General features: G+C 34.3%; 3 protein-coding genes and 1 non-coding gene across 7 annotated transcripts; 3 read left to right on the forward strand and 1 right to left on the reverse strand.

Moving 5' to 3' along the window:
• Nucleotides 1-73: 73 nt before the first annotated feature.
• pqn-16 (Activated in Blocked Unfolded protein response) lies at nucleotides 74-1,235 on the forward strand (the record flags this gene model as incomplete). 2 transcript variants are annotated; one of them, NM_001322581.3, is made up of 4 exons in its annotated part: nucleotides 74-127; nucleotides 190-220; nucleotides 362-882; nucleotides 996-1,235. In NM_001322581.3, the coding sequence occupies 4 exons, from the start codon at nucleotides 74-76 to the stop codon at nucleotides 1,233-1,235; spliced, it is 846 nt and encodes a 281-aa protein (NP_001309624.1). The 2 variants fall into 2 exon arrangements, with proteins under 2 accessions (NP_001309624.1, NP_505378.1); NM_072977.3 differs by having other exon boundaries at nucleotides 190-882.
• Nucleotides 1,236-1,773: 538 nt separating this feature from the next.
• On the forward strand, nucleotides 1,774-3,982 carry spas-1 (Spastin homolog). Of its 3 annotated transcripts, NM_001269186.3 has the most exons (9): nucleotides 1,774-1,908; nucleotides 1,964-2,146; nucleotides 2,202-2,311; nucleotides 2,405-2,587; nucleotides 2,688-2,777; nucleotides 2,825-3,149; nucleotides 3,198-3,486; nucleotides 3,534-3,672; nucleotides 3,719-3,982. In NM_001269186.3, exons 1-9 carry the CDS (start codon nucleotides 1,788-1,790, stop codon nucleotides 3,815-3,817), a joined length of 1,539 nt encoding a protein of 512 aa, NP_001256115.1. In that variant the 5' UTR covers nucleotides 1,774-1,787; the 3' UTR covers nucleotides 3,818-3,982. The 3 variants fall into 3 exon arrangements, 2 of the variants coding, with proteins under 2 accessions (NP_001256115.1, NP_741586.1); NM_171501.7 differs by lacking the exon at nucleotides 2,405-2,587 and having other exon boundaries at nucleotides 1,783-1,908; NR_136364.1 differs by having other exon boundaries at nucleotides 1,788-1,908; nucleotides 2,202-2,777; nucleotides 3,719-3,817.
• ptr-1 (SSD domain-containing protein) lies at nucleotides 3,934-7,704 on the reverse strand. The gene is made up of 10 exons (NM_072979.4): nucleotides 7,603-7,704; nucleotides 7,264-7,341; nucleotides 6,834-7,118; nucleotides 5,956-6,762; nucleotides 5,808-5,903; nucleotides 5,479-5,748; nucleotides 5,346-5,432; nucleotides 5,063-5,300; nucleotides 4,149-5,020; nucleotides 3,934-4,103 (listed from the first exon to the last, which is right to left on the reverse strand). Exons 1-10 carry the CDS (start codon nucleotides 7,663-7,665, stop codon nucleotides 4,029-4,031), a joined length of 2,871 nt encoding a protein of 956 aa, NP_505380.1. The 5' UTR covers nucleotides 7,666-7,704; the 3' UTR covers nucleotides 3,934-4,028.
• Nucleotides 7,674-7,823, forward strand: C24B5.8. Its single transcript, NR_069164.1, has one exon. It is a non-coding gene; the product is annotated as an Unclassified non-coding RNA C24B5.8 (non-coding RNA).
• Nucleotides 7,824-17,555: the final 9,732 nt, after the last annotated feature.

Consider the following 17,555-nt stretch of genomic DNA (forward strand, 5'->3'; position numbering starts at 1 on the left):
ATAAGAGAATTTGAGGGGCTCATACAGCAAAAAATTAAAGCTTATATTTTTTAGACTTCAATTTTGTGAAATCATGAAGCTTTATACACATTTCATATTGTTAGTCACCTTTGCTGTACTCGCTTCGGTAAGTTGATCGTAGCTCCAGGATGTTAGTATTTTTGTAATCACGATTTTTCAACTTTTCAGTCATCAACCATCCGTGACAAACGTCAGAACTGTAAGTGTAGTCCACCTCAGTCATCTTGTTCGTGTAATTCTGCAATTCAATCTCAAACATGTACATGTCATAACACTCAACAATCGACATCTGCTAGCAACTGCAATTGTGTCTTAAAATCAAATTCTAAAAGTGTTCCAGTCACCATCAAAGTCAGCACTAAACTATGTGCACCCGCTTGTCAGCAATCATGTTCACAGCAATGTCAAGACAATCAGACGATTGCTAATAATGCAGATACCAACTGTATCTCTCAATGTCAAGCAAAATGCCAAGCACGGTGTGGGATTCAGAATGGAATGGGATTCCAGCAGTCTCCAGCAACGACAACAGATGCTCCTATTGTTATCCGCCTTGAAATAACATCGGGAAGCTCAAATAGTCAATGTGCTCCAAAATGTATTCAACAATGCAACAATCAATGTGCATCTCAAAATCAGAAAACAAATCAATGCGCCAATGAATGCAATAACCAGTGTGCAAATTCATGTTCACCATCATCTCAGACATCATCCTACTCAAAATGCGTATCTCAATGTGCTGAACAGTGTTCGGGATCCAACACTTCCAACAATCAGCAGTGCCAACAACAATGTCAAAGTAACACCTGTGGACAGTATCAATCTACGGTATCCACAACAACAACTACTCCCATCATTCAGGTATTTCATATTCTAAGCCTTTGGGACTTGAGGAACTCTATCTTTCAAAGCTTTACAAAATTCTAGGTTTTGATTGAAAAAAAAGACAAAAGAAATTTTGATGCATCTTCCAGATTGTTCTAAACTCAAGCGTTCTCAACAGCGGATCTGAATGTGAGCCACAATGTGAGAATTCCTGTCAGAATCAATGCCAAGCTCAACAACAGAGCCAACAACAATGTGCACAAGCGTGTCAGACTGGTTGTGTTGCTCAATGTCAGCCTGCAAATGTATCGTGTATGCCTGCAAGCACGTCAACTTGTCAATGTCAGCCGAATTACTCACAATGTGGAAATCAGTGTTGTAGATTGTGATTCAGTTTTTCTCCATTATCAGAATAAAACAGTTTATGTATATTTTGAACATGAATGACGTTTTTTTAATAAAAACAATTAACAACGCTATATGCAAACACTTTTCCTTGAAAATCAATATTTAAACTGCCGCGTATAACACGCTTGCGCAATTCTTGTCGACATCAAGTGCGTCAACACTAACCTTGGCGTGTTTTTCGCGTTTCTCCGTTGCGACTTCTTTTCTCTTCTTTTCTCACTTTTTTCTTCAAAAAACAGTATAGTTTTCCAAAAAATATTGTAAATATTTAATGGAACTTTGCACTTATTTAAGTTTGTGTCTTATTAATACTTATTTTTCATTTGCAACAAAATAGGTGATGACACAAGAAAGTCTGAACAGCTACATATTTTATTTATCACACACATCCTGTATAAATTACTATTTCGCAATCAAACCTCACATCATTTCAATAAATTTATCACTATTTACACGATTGTTTTCTTATCGCAAATTTCTCTGTATTTTCCGCAGAATAATTGTTTTCCAATTGTATTAAATTTTCAGTTCCAATGTTCGCCTTTTCAAAAGGTCCCGCCGGCAGCTCAACTTACGACAGAGTTGCTCAAAAATTTCAAGATGGATATGAAAAAATGAGAGCCGCGATTGAAATGGATGAACTCACAAAACATGGTTTGTTTGATTATTGCCGGCAATATTGATTTTTCGAATAATGAAATGTTTTCAGCTGGATCGATTCAAGAGAAGCTACGGACTGCCGAACTATATAAGGAAGCGAGATCATTACTGAAAGAAGCAAATGAATTCAACATTATGGATATTCCAGAAACCCGGAGAAGTGAAATCAGAGATAAACGACAAAATATGATGAAACTAGAGAAAAGCGCTCAGGATAGACTCATTGCAATTTGTAGGTTTTGTGAATAACATGTATGTACAGTTTTTTTCATTATTTGATCTTCAAGGTAATGAAGTTGATCCAAATGTGAAGCAATCGAGATCAGCTACAGTTGGACCGTCACGACCTGCAAGTGCAGCCAGAGTCACGCCAAGGCCTACAAGAGCCACAGCACCAGTGAGTATCCAAATTTTATATAACATTTTTTATTTTGTCACTTATTAAATCGTGAGCATTATTAACTGATTTTTCACTTCTTGTGTTGTGTAGGAAAAGAAAAATGCGGCAAAAGCGAAAGAAAATGATGAAAATCGGCACGTGTGCTCGCGCGGTGATCGTTGTGGAGCTCACCATCAACCTGTGACTAAGAAGTCGGATACTGTGCATCCGGAGCCTCCTGTTCAAGCGTCGAATCGAAAAATGGAAACCGTAAAACGGGTCAAAGTCGACAAGGTGTTTAGTTTGGTTTTGATTTGCTGCATGAAAAAATGTGTTCGTCCTTAAAATTAGTGTTTCTAAAATTTTCATTTTCCACGAACATCAATTATTTCAGGCAAGTCTTCCGATGCATCAGAATCCAGTAAATCGAGCTGCACTGCTGAATGGAGTTGATAAAGTCATTGGGGAACGTTTACTAGACGAGGTAAACGCTGATTTGAAAATATAAAACCTCAAAACGATTTATCTCAGGTTCTTGACAACACTGGAGTACGGATGGATGATGTTGCCGGATGTCATTCGGCAAAAGCTGCTCTTGAGGAAGCTGTTATCCTTCCGGCTCTGAATCCAAACTTATTCAAAGGACTTCGGCAGCCTGTTAAAGGAATTCTTCTATTCGGGCCACCTGGAAATGGAAAAACTCTTCTCGCGAAAGCTGTAGCTGGCGAGTCAAAGCAAATGTTCTTCAACATCAGTGCATCTTCTCTAACGTCAAAATGGGTCGGTGACTCCGAGAAAACAATTCGAGGTCTATTTCAAATTGCTCGAAATGCACAACCATCCATCATTTTCATTGGTAAGAGAGAAATGTACACATTTGAAGCAAAACAATATAATTTTTCAGATGAAATTGACTCGATCCTTTGTGAGCGATCGGAAAAAGACGCGGAGGTATCTAGAAGAATGAAAACTGAATTTCTCGTCCAATTCGATGGTGCAACGTCATCAGCAGATGATCGCATTCTTGTAATTGGCGCCACAAACAGGCCACACGAGCTCGACGATGCTGTTTTGAGACGTTTCCCGAAACGAATTATGCTTAATTTGCCAGATGAAGAAGCAAGGAAGGAGCTGATCACAAAGACTTTGAAGAAGCACAATATGATGGATGGATTGATAAGTAGTGATATTAGGTAATTATTAATTCGATACGTAAAAAATCATTGCAACTAATTTTCAGATACATAGCTTCCAATACAAGCGGGTTTTCGAACTCTGATCTAGTTGCTTTGTGTAAAGAAGCTGCAATGGTTCCGATTCGTGAAATCGACAGATCGAAGCTTAGCATGACTGACGGAGAAAAAATACGCAAAATTAGAGTAAGCAATAATTCTTCTCTTATTTTTCAATCACTTATCTTTCCAGGCATCAGACTTCGATACAGCATTGCGCACAATCAGACCATCGACTTCTCAGAAAATCATGTCAAAACTCTCCGATTTCTCTCGAAGTTTCGGTTGCTAACTGATCCTTCACGAGTACCTTTTCACATTACGCACGTTTCTGTACAAACATTTTGTATCACTATCAAGTTCCTATCACAGATCTCTAGTTGTTTTTTTTTGCAATTTTTGTATAGCCAGAATCACTTTCAATTTTATGAGAACTGAATAAAAAATGAAAATACATAGTACATAACCCGCATATTCATAGAAAGAGTTAGATGATAGATCGATCAGGCAGCGACTTGCGATTCCATTTCAATTTGAATCTTTGGTTTTTCATTCTCTACAGATTGATCATCACGTGGCTGAAAATTTAAGTTTTGAAATTATATTCATTTAGCATAACTTACCGATTCTTCTTTGACTTCTCTCACTACTTTCATTAAGAAAATAGGCAAAAATATTAAACCGTGAAGAATGGAAAAGTTGATCACTAGGAAAACGGTTTTGAAGAATATCTGTACGATATAAGAGTCCACGAGAGTTAATAAAAGAATTCCTAGTACTGTTGACGATGCACCAAGGAATACAGGCCATCCGAGAGTTTCCAAAGCAGCAACTGCTCGAGCATGGGAGTTTCCATAACTTTGCGAGAAAGCGTATGCTATGTGAGCACTCAAATCAACCGAAAATCCAATGCACATGATAACCGTAATAATTGAAACACTGTCCAGATTGACTCCCCAGAACGACATGAATCCAAGAACTCCAACATTAATACTGGCAATGGAAAGAACAATTGCCACTGCACAAATTAATTCAGGAATCATAACCCATGAAACAGCAAATATTGTGCATAAATCGGAAATCATATTTTGGAATAAAGAAGGTGTCAATTCCAAATATTGATCAGCAAATGGATAATATTCATGGAATGTTGTCACATTGAACATTGAATATTTGTCAGCAATTGATCTCATAAGTTTACAACTATGAGTATGATCCGTTGGTGTACGGTAATTTCGGAGTCCTAGTTGGAAACGGAATGCAGTAATTCTCGGAGTTTCTTCAAATGTTGTATTTGCCCAAACCATATCCATCTGCCATAAACGTCTTCCACCAGCAACAATCAACCAATCTCGGCATCTCGTGTACCATTCAACTGTGCTATTCGGCTTTTCAATGTTCAACTCGTGAACCTCGGTTTCCAAGTGATGCTCATATGCTCGGAGCCAAATCATTGTTGCATTTGGATGCATTGTATATTGCGTGTTTTCGAATTCTTAACAAAAGAAATTATCTCAATCGTGAAAATTATACTCACCAGCCATCATTTCATCAAAACCTTTTCGAGTTTCTGGTGTGAATAGATCTGGTGGATTGTTAACTACAACTTGCATTTGAAGACCTTCTCTCCAAAAAGTTTCATCAATAATCTCATAGAACTTGGAAAGATAAAAACTTTCTCGAACCAAAAGTTTGGGATCCAATCCTTCTTTAATATTAAGACAACCACCAATTGCAAGAGAGATGTATACAAGATAGAGAAGAAGGGCGCAGACCTTGAATCGTTTTAGTTTGGATTAAATATCCTATTTTAAATATACCTGTGTACTTTTTTGTAAAATAAATGGTCCAATAATCTCTCTGAATACTTTGCTAACGAGAGTTTCTTCGGAATTGTGACCCGGATCCTGAAAAATAGTAATTTGTGACAAAAACCACATTACCATCACAAACATCGTCATGTTTTTCCAAAGTATGCTCTAATTTCTCAACAACTTCTCCGAACTTTGATTTCTTTTCCCCTTCTTTCTCAACTGGAGCAACCTTCCTACTATTCCTTCTACGTGCTTCTTGGTCTTGTCGATTTACAGATCCAGAAAGCAGCCAAAGTTTCACTGGACTTTCTGTCTTATCTGGATCAACTGCTTTGCGAATCAATAGAACATGCTGACCATTTTGTTCCATTTCTGCTGCATACGCAAGGACTGGACCCAGGAATATTATCTTTAATTTTATTTGTTTTTATTTTGGGTCGTGAGAAAAATTGGAAAATTGGGTGTTACCTGATAAACGTAACAGAAGAAGCATTGAACACAAGTATACATACAAAACATTTGAACTCCTGGTAACGTTGTGTAACATCCCATTGCAAATGTTGCCTGCAAAGGAAAGTTATTAATATTAAATAAAATAATACTTTTTATAACTTACAATGTCTGTAAGGGAAGTGATGGAGATTGCCACGGCTGCTTCTGAAAGTGTTTTTCCAATTCGTTTCTCTGGAGAATGCTGTGGATTTGTCCTATGCCATTCTGCACACATGATGAAAAGATCATCAATTCCAATGCAAAGAATCAAGAATGGAGATACATTGACAATTGCATTATACAAGAAACCACACCACAGAATCAATCCGAATGATGTCACTGTTGCCATGATAGGTGTCATAAGTCCAGCTGCAGCCACCAAAGGCTTACTTCTTACCCAATCAGGCATCACTTGTCCAGTTCTATGTTTTCTCAAAACAACAGATACGAGAAAAGAAAATGTGAACAGAATTGCACAAGTTCCAACAAATTTTGGAGCTAATGTATCTGCTACATCCTGTAGTCCTTCAGGAAGTGTCATGTTATGATTGACTCCGAACTCCAGAAGTTCAGAAACTGGATTCTCTTTATCAGTTAACCACATTGAAAGTTTTCTTCTCCACTCTATTCCATATTGATCGACTTTTCCTTCTCTTGTATTATAAGTCAATCTAATTGCAGAAGCATAATCGAAATGCCCTTCCTCATCAACAAGATTTGGTGCTCCGACAAGTGCTCCAAAATAAATTGGCTCAGTTCCACGCCAACCAATAGGATACGTGATGTTCACTTGAGTATTGATAATATCACTTGCTAACTCTGCAAATGGCCCTGAGAAATTACCCCATCGGGTTTTCGGCATTAACATGGTGATGTGGTCGTTAAGGTAACAAGCCCAGTCATACCTCATACACAAATCGGTGTAGGCAATCTGAAAAAGAAAAGTTAATATGAATTACATTTTGGCTGAAATTAATTAAATAATATTCATCTTCAACTCACGTCATAATGTTTCCCGTTGATATCTACTGGTACTGTCAGATTATGAATAATATAATCATTGATTCGTGCAACTTCATCTAGATATCTTATATTTAAAATGTTCGGTCTTCCATAATCAGGATGTATTCTTCCAGAAGCAATCACATCTACATATCCATGTAAATCATAACTTTTTCCAGGCCAGAACTTTTCTTCATCAAGTGGCCAATGTTCTGTTAACACTGCTCGTTCATATCTCCAAGGGGCATTTGCAGGGGAGAATACATATTGAGGATCGTTAGTCGTCTGCAATTCTTGTAAGCATCATTTTTAAATTAATTCAGAGCTATCCTAGCTTCCCATTTTGTACAGCATAAATCCGATTAATTATATATGGAGTATGTCACACAAGGATACAAAAGATGTTCAGACTACGAGGCTATAGACATACCTGTTCTGTAAACCAAAGAAATCCAAAAGCAGAGAAGGTGAGGATGGCAAATGAGAGGAGAAGAAAATATAATCGAAACTGAAAAATAATGAGAATAAGGAGTGTATAAAGTGCATATGTAGTCTTTAGAATATCCTAGTTTTCACAAAGTTTAAACTATATGTACTTACTGTTTTTTAGTCTACATACTTCAGAATTTTACAAATGAAATTTGTTTTGAGTTTTTAAACACTAAAGCTTAAAATCTTGTGTGAAAAAAATACATTTCTGATTCTCGAAGCCAGAATCTTTTAAAAAAATTAAATTTTCTAGAGCTTGTCAATTTCTATTTTTACGAACCTTGTGTACATTCTCACCAACTCGAAAGAAGACTTTGTGAATTTTATCGTCAAACCAACTCATTTTTAGCTCAACTCATTGAATATAATGAAGAATTTGATTCTGAAAACAATATTTGTACATTTATAGAAATCTAGTGAACATTGAAAATACAAGAATCACGTAGAACGTCATGCATGTATCATTATCTAAAATACGTAATGACGATTTTCGAAAGTGAAAGTTACGTATAGAAAAGCTGAACATGAGTCATCAATTCAGTTTAAAACAATTTTTTTAATGAATTTTATTTGTTTTTAGAAATGAATGGAGGTTAACAAAACAAGAGAATCGATTTGACACTGTCAAAATGTTCAATGAGATAAAGTTCCCGACGGACGGAATATCTCGGAGAATCAGAGAAATTGAGGGAACGAGGAAAGACTGTCGAAAGAAATGGAAAATAAGAAGAAGTACGGATTACGAGTGACGCTATGACACAACGCGTAGCCGCGCGGACAACGACATCTTCAGAAAGAGAGAGACCAGTTTATAGACGGTACGATGAGCGGAGAGAGAATGTTGGGGATGGAGACGGATCTGTGGAATCTTTTGATGATAAGGGAAAATATGATAGACTCAATACGTTATGAAACATTTATTGGATCATAGGCTAACCTTATACAATCGAGCACATTCCTTCAATTTGTTGCAAAGTTTGCACAAAGCGCAATAATCCAAAATCAACTTTCAAAAAAAGTTTTTTTGTTCCACATGTGCTGGAACTTCAGGAAAAAATCAAACAAATCCAATTAATTGAAAAACAAGATATTCAGAGCTTGCAAAATGTAAAAATATTGTAGAAATCGGGCAATTCTGTTGGAATTTTTGGGAATTTTCGTCCGCAGTTCACTTCATTGGCATTGGATGTGATCTGTAAACTTGATAGTCTCAGAACCTAATATCAAAAAACTTTACTTTGAAACACATTACTTGAAGCTCGGAATTGTTTTGACAATATAGAAAAAAGTACAATTTTTACCATTCACCACAATTTTCAGCTTTCTCGGCATATTTAATATTCAAAATTGGTTGTTGATTATCTAGTAAAAGTGAAACCTAACAGAAAACGATCAGAATAGTCTATCTAGTTTTTTGTAATGGATATGCGGCAAACAAACTAAGTCCAAGAAAATCAAAAACCCAACTCTTTGAAATTTATTTGTAGGGTTAATGAAACCAGTTGTTTTATTTTACTTCCCAAAAACGAAACTTAAATTTCAGTAACAATGTCTGAAAATAGTCAACCAAACAATTGATCTTTGTTTTGTTCCCTGCGAACTTTTCCTCTTTTTGTTTCTATCTGAAATCACATAATTCTGAAAAACACTTGAAGCCTACGTAGTAGACGACTGGAGCAAGGAAATGTTCTCAATTCCATTACATGCGCAGGATTAGGAACAAAAGAATGCATATCTCGTGAGTTTTAGACAAAACATACGGATTTTGAAGGCCTCGGGGCTACTCAAAAGCATTCCATCAACCAATAGTCAAGTTGTTCCCACACTTTTCAAGAATTCGTCAGCAGATGTGTCTTCTGAAACTTGGTATTTATCGCCTACTTCTTTTTGCTCTTTCCTCTCTTCCTGATGCCTTTTTTCATTTTTTCTCCGTTTAATGAAGATGAAACCTAATACTATCGAAGAGGCTCTCATGTATAACCGTACATGCTCTCACTTTTTAAAGTGCCTGCTTTCCAGTTAACTCCGTCGTATGATGTTATATTTCCAAATAAGTTGTTTACAAGAGTCTGGCGGCAATTATTGCGTTTCAAGATTAGTTCTATGTAGACTGGGTTTTATTCAACATCCCGTCATTATTTTCGAGTATTTTCTGGAATGGGTTATAGCGTTTTGCTCAAATTCTCTTTTTTGTATTGAATCTGCAACTAAAGTTTTCTACTGAAATTTTCAGCAGATTGATCACACTCGAGCGGAAACTATGTTACTCTATTTCTTTTTGGAAAAAAAATCCTGCAAGCGCATCAAATATCCGCTTTTCTTTTACTCAAGAGAGAAGCGATTTTCAAAATCTTGCTGTGATCCGTTTTTCAAAAAAAAACATTTTCCCACACAACTTTCATTTTGAAATTTTTAAGCAATTCTAACTCATCATAGATAAATCCTCACAATCAGAAAACAGTGTCTTCATGCTTGATTATAATTCAATATCAAATAACATTGGCAAAGTGTAGGCACTCATGTCTCACTTGGTAATTTATTAAATTAATTTGCAAACTATAATCCTAGTTCTAGGGAATCCATATTTGTATTGTGATAAGGTTAATCCTGAAACGACATAGATTTGGATAAAGACACCTTGGCACGAAAATTGAGTTGGATTAGTGCGCCACATGGATATCAACAAAAAACTCCAGCTTTGTAATACATTGAGATAATATGCAGTTTTTTGTTTCATTTTTTCAACCATTGAGTTGCCATGGAGGCAGCATTTTTCAATCCAATTAGATAACACCATAGTTACATGCTCTGCTAATATATTTTCAAAATGTCACGTCTAGAAGCTAAAACATTCTATGACCACAACTAAATCATCAGGACCCTCCCACCCCATCGTTTCAAAGTGTATTAACCATCTCTACATTCTCTCATCATTTCACACTATTTTTCACTCGGTTATTCCTATTTTCCGCATCCGTTGCGGCAGCTTTCAACGCCCCACTTTGTACTCCATATTCCTATTCTTATTCAGAATGTGCTCACTGACCTTTTTACGCCTTCCGTCTTCTTTCAGGGTTTTTTTTGGAATTTCTTTGAATCTATGGCTACTGTATGGGTGGGATTCTTTGTTATTCTGTGTTCCACTAATTTCATAGACTCTCTAAATTTGAATACTTGTCAAATTTTCTTTGAAAATTTCCACTTTGCTGATAAATTATTCAAAAGGCAGCATCGTTCGTCTTTTGAATTTTTTCAGTTCCATTTTCTTATGAAGTCACTTGACACATCTATTTACTTCATAACATCATTTTACTCAATTTCCACTCACTAAACTAAGTTTTAACTTGAATTTTATCATTTTAAAATTCGAAATGATATCATCATACGCTTCCCTTATTATTTTAAAAATGGGAAAATCCGAATATTTTTGAACCTAAAGTGAGATAATCTATGAACAGCAAGTGAAGAGTGGGGGAAAAGTTTTTGACATTCTCTGGAGACTGCGGGAATGCATATAATTGTTGGGAGAATAGAGCATTGAGTGAGTAGGAGTGCAAAAGTTTCCGTAGCTTTCTGTTTTATACTAACTCAATTTTATATTTCACTTCTTACATTTAAATTAAATGATTTCTACTGAATTTATGGTTCAATTTTTAGTTAGATTCAGCAACCGTAGCCTTCTTGCATTTACGACTAACTTTTGATTGGTCTATAGAAATTCAATCCTGGCAGAGGTAACATTTCAAATTTCCGAAAGCGTCATAATTTTGGAACAGACAAACTTTTGAAAAAAAGGAGCTTTTAAACGGTTAATTTTAGATTGGCTCGTAAGAGTCCAAGACTATTTTTCGCTGCGAGAGTAATACAGAAAATACAGTAGATATAAACTGTGATACAATTTGGCAGAATTTTTTTCCAAAACTATTGTCAAAAATAAACTAATTTGAAGTTGGAAAAGTTCGGCCTTGCTGAAACCTTGGACAAAGAAACTGTGCATATAAAATAAATTAAAGAGTTAAATCAAACTTGAGCAAGATCTAGGACAATATGTTGGCAGCAAAACCTAATAGAATACATTCTAATAAATAAAAACATTAGCTGAAAATATATCTACTTATTTAGTAACTCACAATTAGAATTTTAGTCAAAAACGTGCTATGAATTCTAAAACACTTTAATTTTACATTAATTTCCATACTTTATTTCGATTTTAATGTCAAGTATTCTCTATTCTTCTTGTTTTATGATTCTTACCTCACCCATTTCCCACACTCGAGATGAACTCTTGCTGGGTTTGTCTCGTTTTATTAATTTATTTTCTCATTAAACCTTAATTGTACTACCTTTTTTAATGTATTACCTTTTTTGGCTTATGTTGAAAATAAATCAATCAAAGTAACTTGAATGTTTGTTGACCACATTGGGAGCCACTTATCCTTTTTTCAAAATCTCAAAGTTCCAAAAAAACAACGTCCATTCATCTTCGACTCTTTCAAGTTTTGAACATGACGCCTGAGAACATGGTTTCTAAATATTTGTCTCTAGTTTTCTGGTCTTCATTAACTTTTTTACGAAAAAAAAAACTTTGTGGTGGCTTCTGTTTGAAGAATATTTTTAATTCTTTGAAATTTGTTAAAACATTTCCTGGATGCATATTATATAATCGCAAATAAAATTTTGATCCCCTCCATATCGCATGTGATACCTGCTACGAAAGATTTATAGCTCTCAATCCCCTTAACTACAATTGTTAGTTATCTTGCAAAAACATGAGATTGTGCTCAATGAATGGAATCGAATTCTGCCCATGTACTGCCCATGAGCTCATGTACTAAGCCACACCTCTCAGCTGTTTCCGCTCCTCTTAATCTTTAATTTCCTTAGTTTCCCATTATTCAGGTCACAGATAAACGTATTTATTTTTCACATGACACGAAAAGGTGCCATCATAAAGGAATAGCTCAGATTATTTTTTCTGGGCGTTATGCCCAATAACAGGAAACGTCCGCTTTAAGTGAGAAGAGTGTTCATTAGCTAGATCTTCTCTTATTTCCGGCTGCAAGTTCTGAAGACCTGAACTTTGTAGTATACTCGAATATCTGTAGCTTTAGTCATCTGTCTCAGCTGTTTGACGTACTTTATATGAAAGTAAGACGCAGACAGTCAAAAAACGTGGGCCAGTCAGTTGTCATCTACCAATCATTATCAATCCACACGTTGTTTTGCTCTTGGTTGTAATTTCTCCAGAACCACTAATTTGTTACTGACTAAAATAAAAAAGTTCTGAGACAATGCACCTGCATTATAGCAAGAAAATAGTTAGTTTTTACGTCGTTCGATTTCTTCTCGACGTTTTCGTATATGTCTGTTTGGCTTCGTATTTTTTTCCCCTCTAAATAGCCATTTAGCTTTGTAGAATCTCAACTACGTTTTTGTATGACGAGGCCAAAACACTATAATAAAACCTAACTAGGCTTATATGTAGTACCTAACTCTTAGAAAGTTAAAAATATCAACAAAAAAAATGTTATTGAATTTGTCAATTCCAAGAAACCATAATTCAGACAAATAACTGATCTCTGACGTTATTTTTTAAATTCCAGCTCTACCGAAGCAGTGATTTTTCACATTAATTTTTTTTGAAAACCATTGGCCTGTGAATTTTAGAATTTATGCAATTTTTCATGAAACTGCATTAGGTATAAAAACATTTTAGCAATGTTTCCCAAGAGAGAAACAAATTATTTATCCCGTTTATAACTAGCTGATCATTAATCAAGACAAACGCTTGGAAGCTACAAATTTCGAATTTATTGTAGTTATTTTTCGTCAATAAATTGTTTTAAAATTTATCATACTTTCTATCAACTACGATCGTTCTGATTTGACAGTCTGAATCTTTAAAAAAGGAGGAATTATGGACATTGATCAATTGAACTTAATTGAAGAATTGCATTCAAAAGTAAATTTTTCTTGAAAATTGTTTATACATTAAAAATTTTTGGACCTTTGTAAATTTGGGGTTTTCTTAAATTGAAAACTTTATACAAACGGAATTAAACTGTACTGTAAAATGTTATAATTTCCATTTACATGCATGGGAATTGTTGCTCATTTTCACTTTTTCTGCAATTTTACAAAGGCTCCACAAATTTCAGATTGTGTTTACAGCTTTTTGGGTACATTGCAGTTCGCGTGCTCTCGTCTTTTAATTCGAACTAAAAAACTTAAGTGCACGCGTTTTGCTCAAAAACTTTATTTACTCAGACAGAATACATTAATTGATGGATTACAAAAATTCGTCCAGAAAACAAAGAATCGACTCACACACACACAATTTCTATCTCTTTTCTCATTTGAAAATGTTTTTTACTTCACTGTCCTAATTGACCTGATTACATGTAGCTCATTTTTTCGAGTCTCCTACGCTTTCCAATTTTATAGTTTTTATGGGTTGCTCCTCTGACATCATATATTTCTGGTCAGCGAACAAGTGTATCCAATTTTTGTTCATACAATATTCATAGGTGATTCAATAAAGAGATATTTAATAACTGTGTCTCCAATTGTTCTATTTCTGATGCAGATTAGGCTGAAAATTATAACGTTTTTTAAACAAAAAAATTAGAAAATAAATCCATGCTTAAAATACATTCATATTTCAAAAGTGAGTTTGATCCGGGAATTCAAAATCCAATTAAGTTGAACGTAGAGACACTTGGTTATTTTAGCTTATAAATTAAAAAAATAGAAAAAATTAAGCAGAATTTTCTCGTTCGCTTTAACATAGTTTAGAAGCTTTTTGAGTACAATATTTTAATTTGTGTTATTTTTCTCAATTTTAGTTTTTTTTTGTGATTATGTTTTTTGTCTTACCCGCCGCCGTTCGTTCAAAATTGCAATTTCCCCTTTTTATTGGCTCCTTTCGTTTTTCATAGTATAATAGAAGATCAAAACAAAGTTGAACGTAGCTTAGAGTCATCTCATCCTCCTCTTCCAGTTAACGTGTTTTTCCTGCTCATCCATTGGACCAGTCGGAATTCTCAGTAAGTGACTCAATTACCAAGTACTGATGAATACGAAACGGACCCAGCCTTCATGAGTGGGAAGAACAAAAAAGCGGGCGTTTATTCATTTTCGGACCTTCCGCATTTTTTCTCTGTTTTCTTATTTCTGGTATTGTCAGATTGACTAATTATTTTTCACATGATGTTTTCTCATGTTCATGTCATTTACATATTTTCTTCCATTCTTCATGTTCATATGCATTCTCTGATTCTGACTTTACATCCAAAATATAATGACGCTTGTTTTGAGGTCATGAATGAGAACGGTCAGCAAATATTTTTTGACGAAAAACCTTTAAATTCATAAAAAGGAGTCTTCTAGGAAAAACCAAAGTTTTGAGAAGAAGAAATAACAAGTTTTAAATTCCACTTAAGAAACTAAACATCTACAATGCATCCATGTCGAACTTGTATGACACTCTTAGAATGGAATCGATAAAAGTTCATTGTTCTCATTAAGGCATTACTTCAATCTGTTAAAATAGGAAAAAAGTAAATTGAATAAAAAAATAAAAAAATATGTGAAACACTTTTTCTGAAGGAAAACTGGAAATATTTCCCTTTTTCCTTCTCCATAATATAAAACGCATTATGCAAATTTTTGTCTTCTTTAAAAGTTTAAATTGGTTCGAAAAAAAGTCAGTGTTCACAACTTCTCCTTTTTTATTTCTAACAGCTGTCTAAAAATGAAATGATCAAATTTTGTTCCGATAAAAAATAATTGTAATTAAAAATCCTAAATATAGAATAACAACAGTTTAACTTTCTGATAGTAAGATTTTAAATTTTCCCCATTTTTTCCACTGAGGAATTCAAAAAATCAATCAAGTACATAATATGAATTTTCTGAAGTTTGACTCCTAGCTAAAGAAAATACAAAAATGTATTCTTTTGAAAATTGTCAAGTCCAATTTCTGTTTAAAAAATTTGCTTCTCACACTGAAATACAATGTTATATTTTATCGGGTTTTTTGTAGTTGCAAAAAACTCATTTTGAAGGTTCATAGAATTCATAGATTAAATTTAAGTTTTTTTCGGATGCCGTGCTGAAAATTTGATAGGTTTTTGACTTAGGATTTCAAAATTTACATTAAAAATTTAAGAGTGAATAAAACTGTATAAAAAATATGTAATAACCTCTAAAGCTTTCAATTTTTGTGAACCTAGCAATAAATGAAACTTTCTTGTAAAGTTTGCACTGTTTGCTATGGAACAAATCTATTCACAACCCAGCTAGTTGAATTCAAAATGTAGATCGGTCAGATTAATTTGAGAATTTAGCAACGAGAAACTAGGTTGACGGAGTGTGAAAACAAGTACTTTTACGTCAAACTTGTTTTTATCACAGATGAATTAACTTTTTGCTAATTTTTCTGATTAACACGAAACATATGTTGTTTCTATTTTATTTTTGGTTTTTTTTCACTAAAAATTGTATTTCTACTTGTACGTGATGTTCTTCCAGCGTTTTTTATTTGAATTCGAGACCCAGTTGTCTATTTTCTGACATAGTTGTTCCAGTTTCTCACTACTGACCAAACAGATCTTTAAAAAAAGAATGCCGTCACTTGTACATTCGCCCTCACTTATTCTTTTTCTATTTCCGGGCAAGGAGTTCATATCTTTTTTCCATTTTGCCTTTCCGCATGTCAGACGGATCACTTCTAAATTGGATTTCTACAAGTCTAAATTTTGTGGAAACGAACAAAACACATTGGAGTGAAAACAAACATAAAGTTCAAAACAAGAGCCTCTTAGAAATCGAAATAACAATTATTTCTTGAACTTTTACTGGCACATTTTTGAGTTAAGAAAAACCAAAAAATGAAGGGAAGATCAACAAAAGATTATAGAAAATGTGCTCCGGTCATTCTTTACTTGCAAACAAAACTACGTCCATTTTAAATTTTCGGTGCATAGGAAATGAAGAATACGAACAGGACAAAGCTTTTATGACGTGGCAAGAGAATTGGAGAAGAACACAGATATGCGGAAAAAAACAAGGAGAAAAAATGAAGTTTATTTGTTACATCGTAAATTTAGAGAAGAACTTTTGAAGTTTAACTGAGCCATTTCCGTTTTGGAAACTAAAGCACGTGCTTTGATTTTCTGAATTTCTGGTATTCTTTGAAATTCTCAATGCACGATGAAGTTTTTAAATCGTTAGAACTTTGAATAGAGAGAATAAATTAGTTTGCAGGGTGAGAAATTTAGTATTTTCACCTGGAAAAATATCAGATGGTGCACAGAATGTTTGCTTACTCAAATATTTACTTTTTTCAATCCTGCTCGGCCAATGACAGCTCTCATTGTTCAAGTTGTTATAAAACTTTTCAAAACTGTTTCAACTATCTATTTCAGTTTGAAAACTTATTGATTTTCTAAGGTCATTCCTCTTCCCCTCTAGTTAGATTGCATGTTCTTTTTGGATTAAATATTCTATTTAAAAATAATTATTTAGTACTCCTAAAGACGACAGTGGATTTTTATTCTGATGTTCCAGTTGCCACATCTCTAACGTTTTCTGTTTAACAGATTATTTTTTGAGTTCTTATGTCACAGATAATCTATAAAAAACTTAGGTGTGATTTGTTCGTTAAAAATCTCCAAGAAACAATAAATGATACAGCGAGAACGCATAACATTACCTGTGCAAGAAAAACAAAGGTGTGACGCAGCGTTCCTCTTTTTACTCATCTACATAATTTGTCTTTACAATAATGACTATAATAATAATTTATTCACTTTCTTTGCAATGTAGGTGTCAACCTGCAAATTGGCTATATGTTATTTTAAAGATTATTTTTCATTTATTTGTCTGTGCCTTTTGTTTTTTGGAAGTTACCCATTTTATCAGTTATTCTTAAGAGCTAGCAGTTATTTCCTATCTTGTACATAACACAATCGTTAGAAAAAATAATAAATGAAAAATTGTCTAGTAAGTATTTGTCACCTTGAGTTCTTCAACTTTTGACATGTTATCGTCTCAATTTCTCAGCTGACATGAAGTCCCCAAATGACGAAACAAAGGGAAAAGCTCATCCAATTCCCAAAGTCACTAAAATCTCTTAGTTTTTGCCACCACCAATCCTCTAAAGGAATGCCGTCCGTGTCTCCTTTTCATGTCTTTCTCCCCCGTATGTCAGGCGCAGCTCTTCTTCTTTTT

Source organism: Caenorhabditis elegans, chromosome V, assembly GCF_000002985.6.
Source record: "Caenorhabditis elegans chromosome V".
Taxonomy (NCBI): Eukaryota; Metazoa; Nematoda; class Chromadorea; order Rhabditida; family Rhabditidae; genus Caenorhabditis; species Caenorhabditis elegans.

Bases quoted from the DNA above. Each gene is read 5' to 3' on its own strand.
- spas-1 (NM_001269186.3), top strand. From the start codon at position 1,788: ATGTTCGCCTTTTCAAAAGGTCCCGCCGGCAGCTCAACTTACGACAGA. The intron at 2,588-2,687 runs GTGTTTAGTTTG...CAATTATTTCAG, and splicing joins AACGGGTCAAAGTCGACAAG to GCAAGTCTTCCGATGCATCA. The intron at 2,778-2,824 runs GTAAACGCTGAT...GATTTATCTCAG, and splicing joins GGGAACGTTTACTAGACGAG to GTTCTTGACAACACTGGAGT.
- ptr-1 (NM_072979.4), bottom strand. From the start codon at position 7,665: ATGAGTTGGTTTGACGATAAAATTCACAAAGTCTTCTTTCGAGTTGGT. The intron at 6,763-6,833 runs GTGAGTTGAAGA...TTTCTTTTTCAG, and splicing joins TCAACGGGAAACATTATGAC to ATTGCCTACACCGATTTGTG. The intron at 5,301-5,345 runs GTATATTTAAAA...AAACGATTCAAG, and splicing joins TTTTACAAAAAAGTACACAG to GTCTGCGCCCTTCTTCTCTA.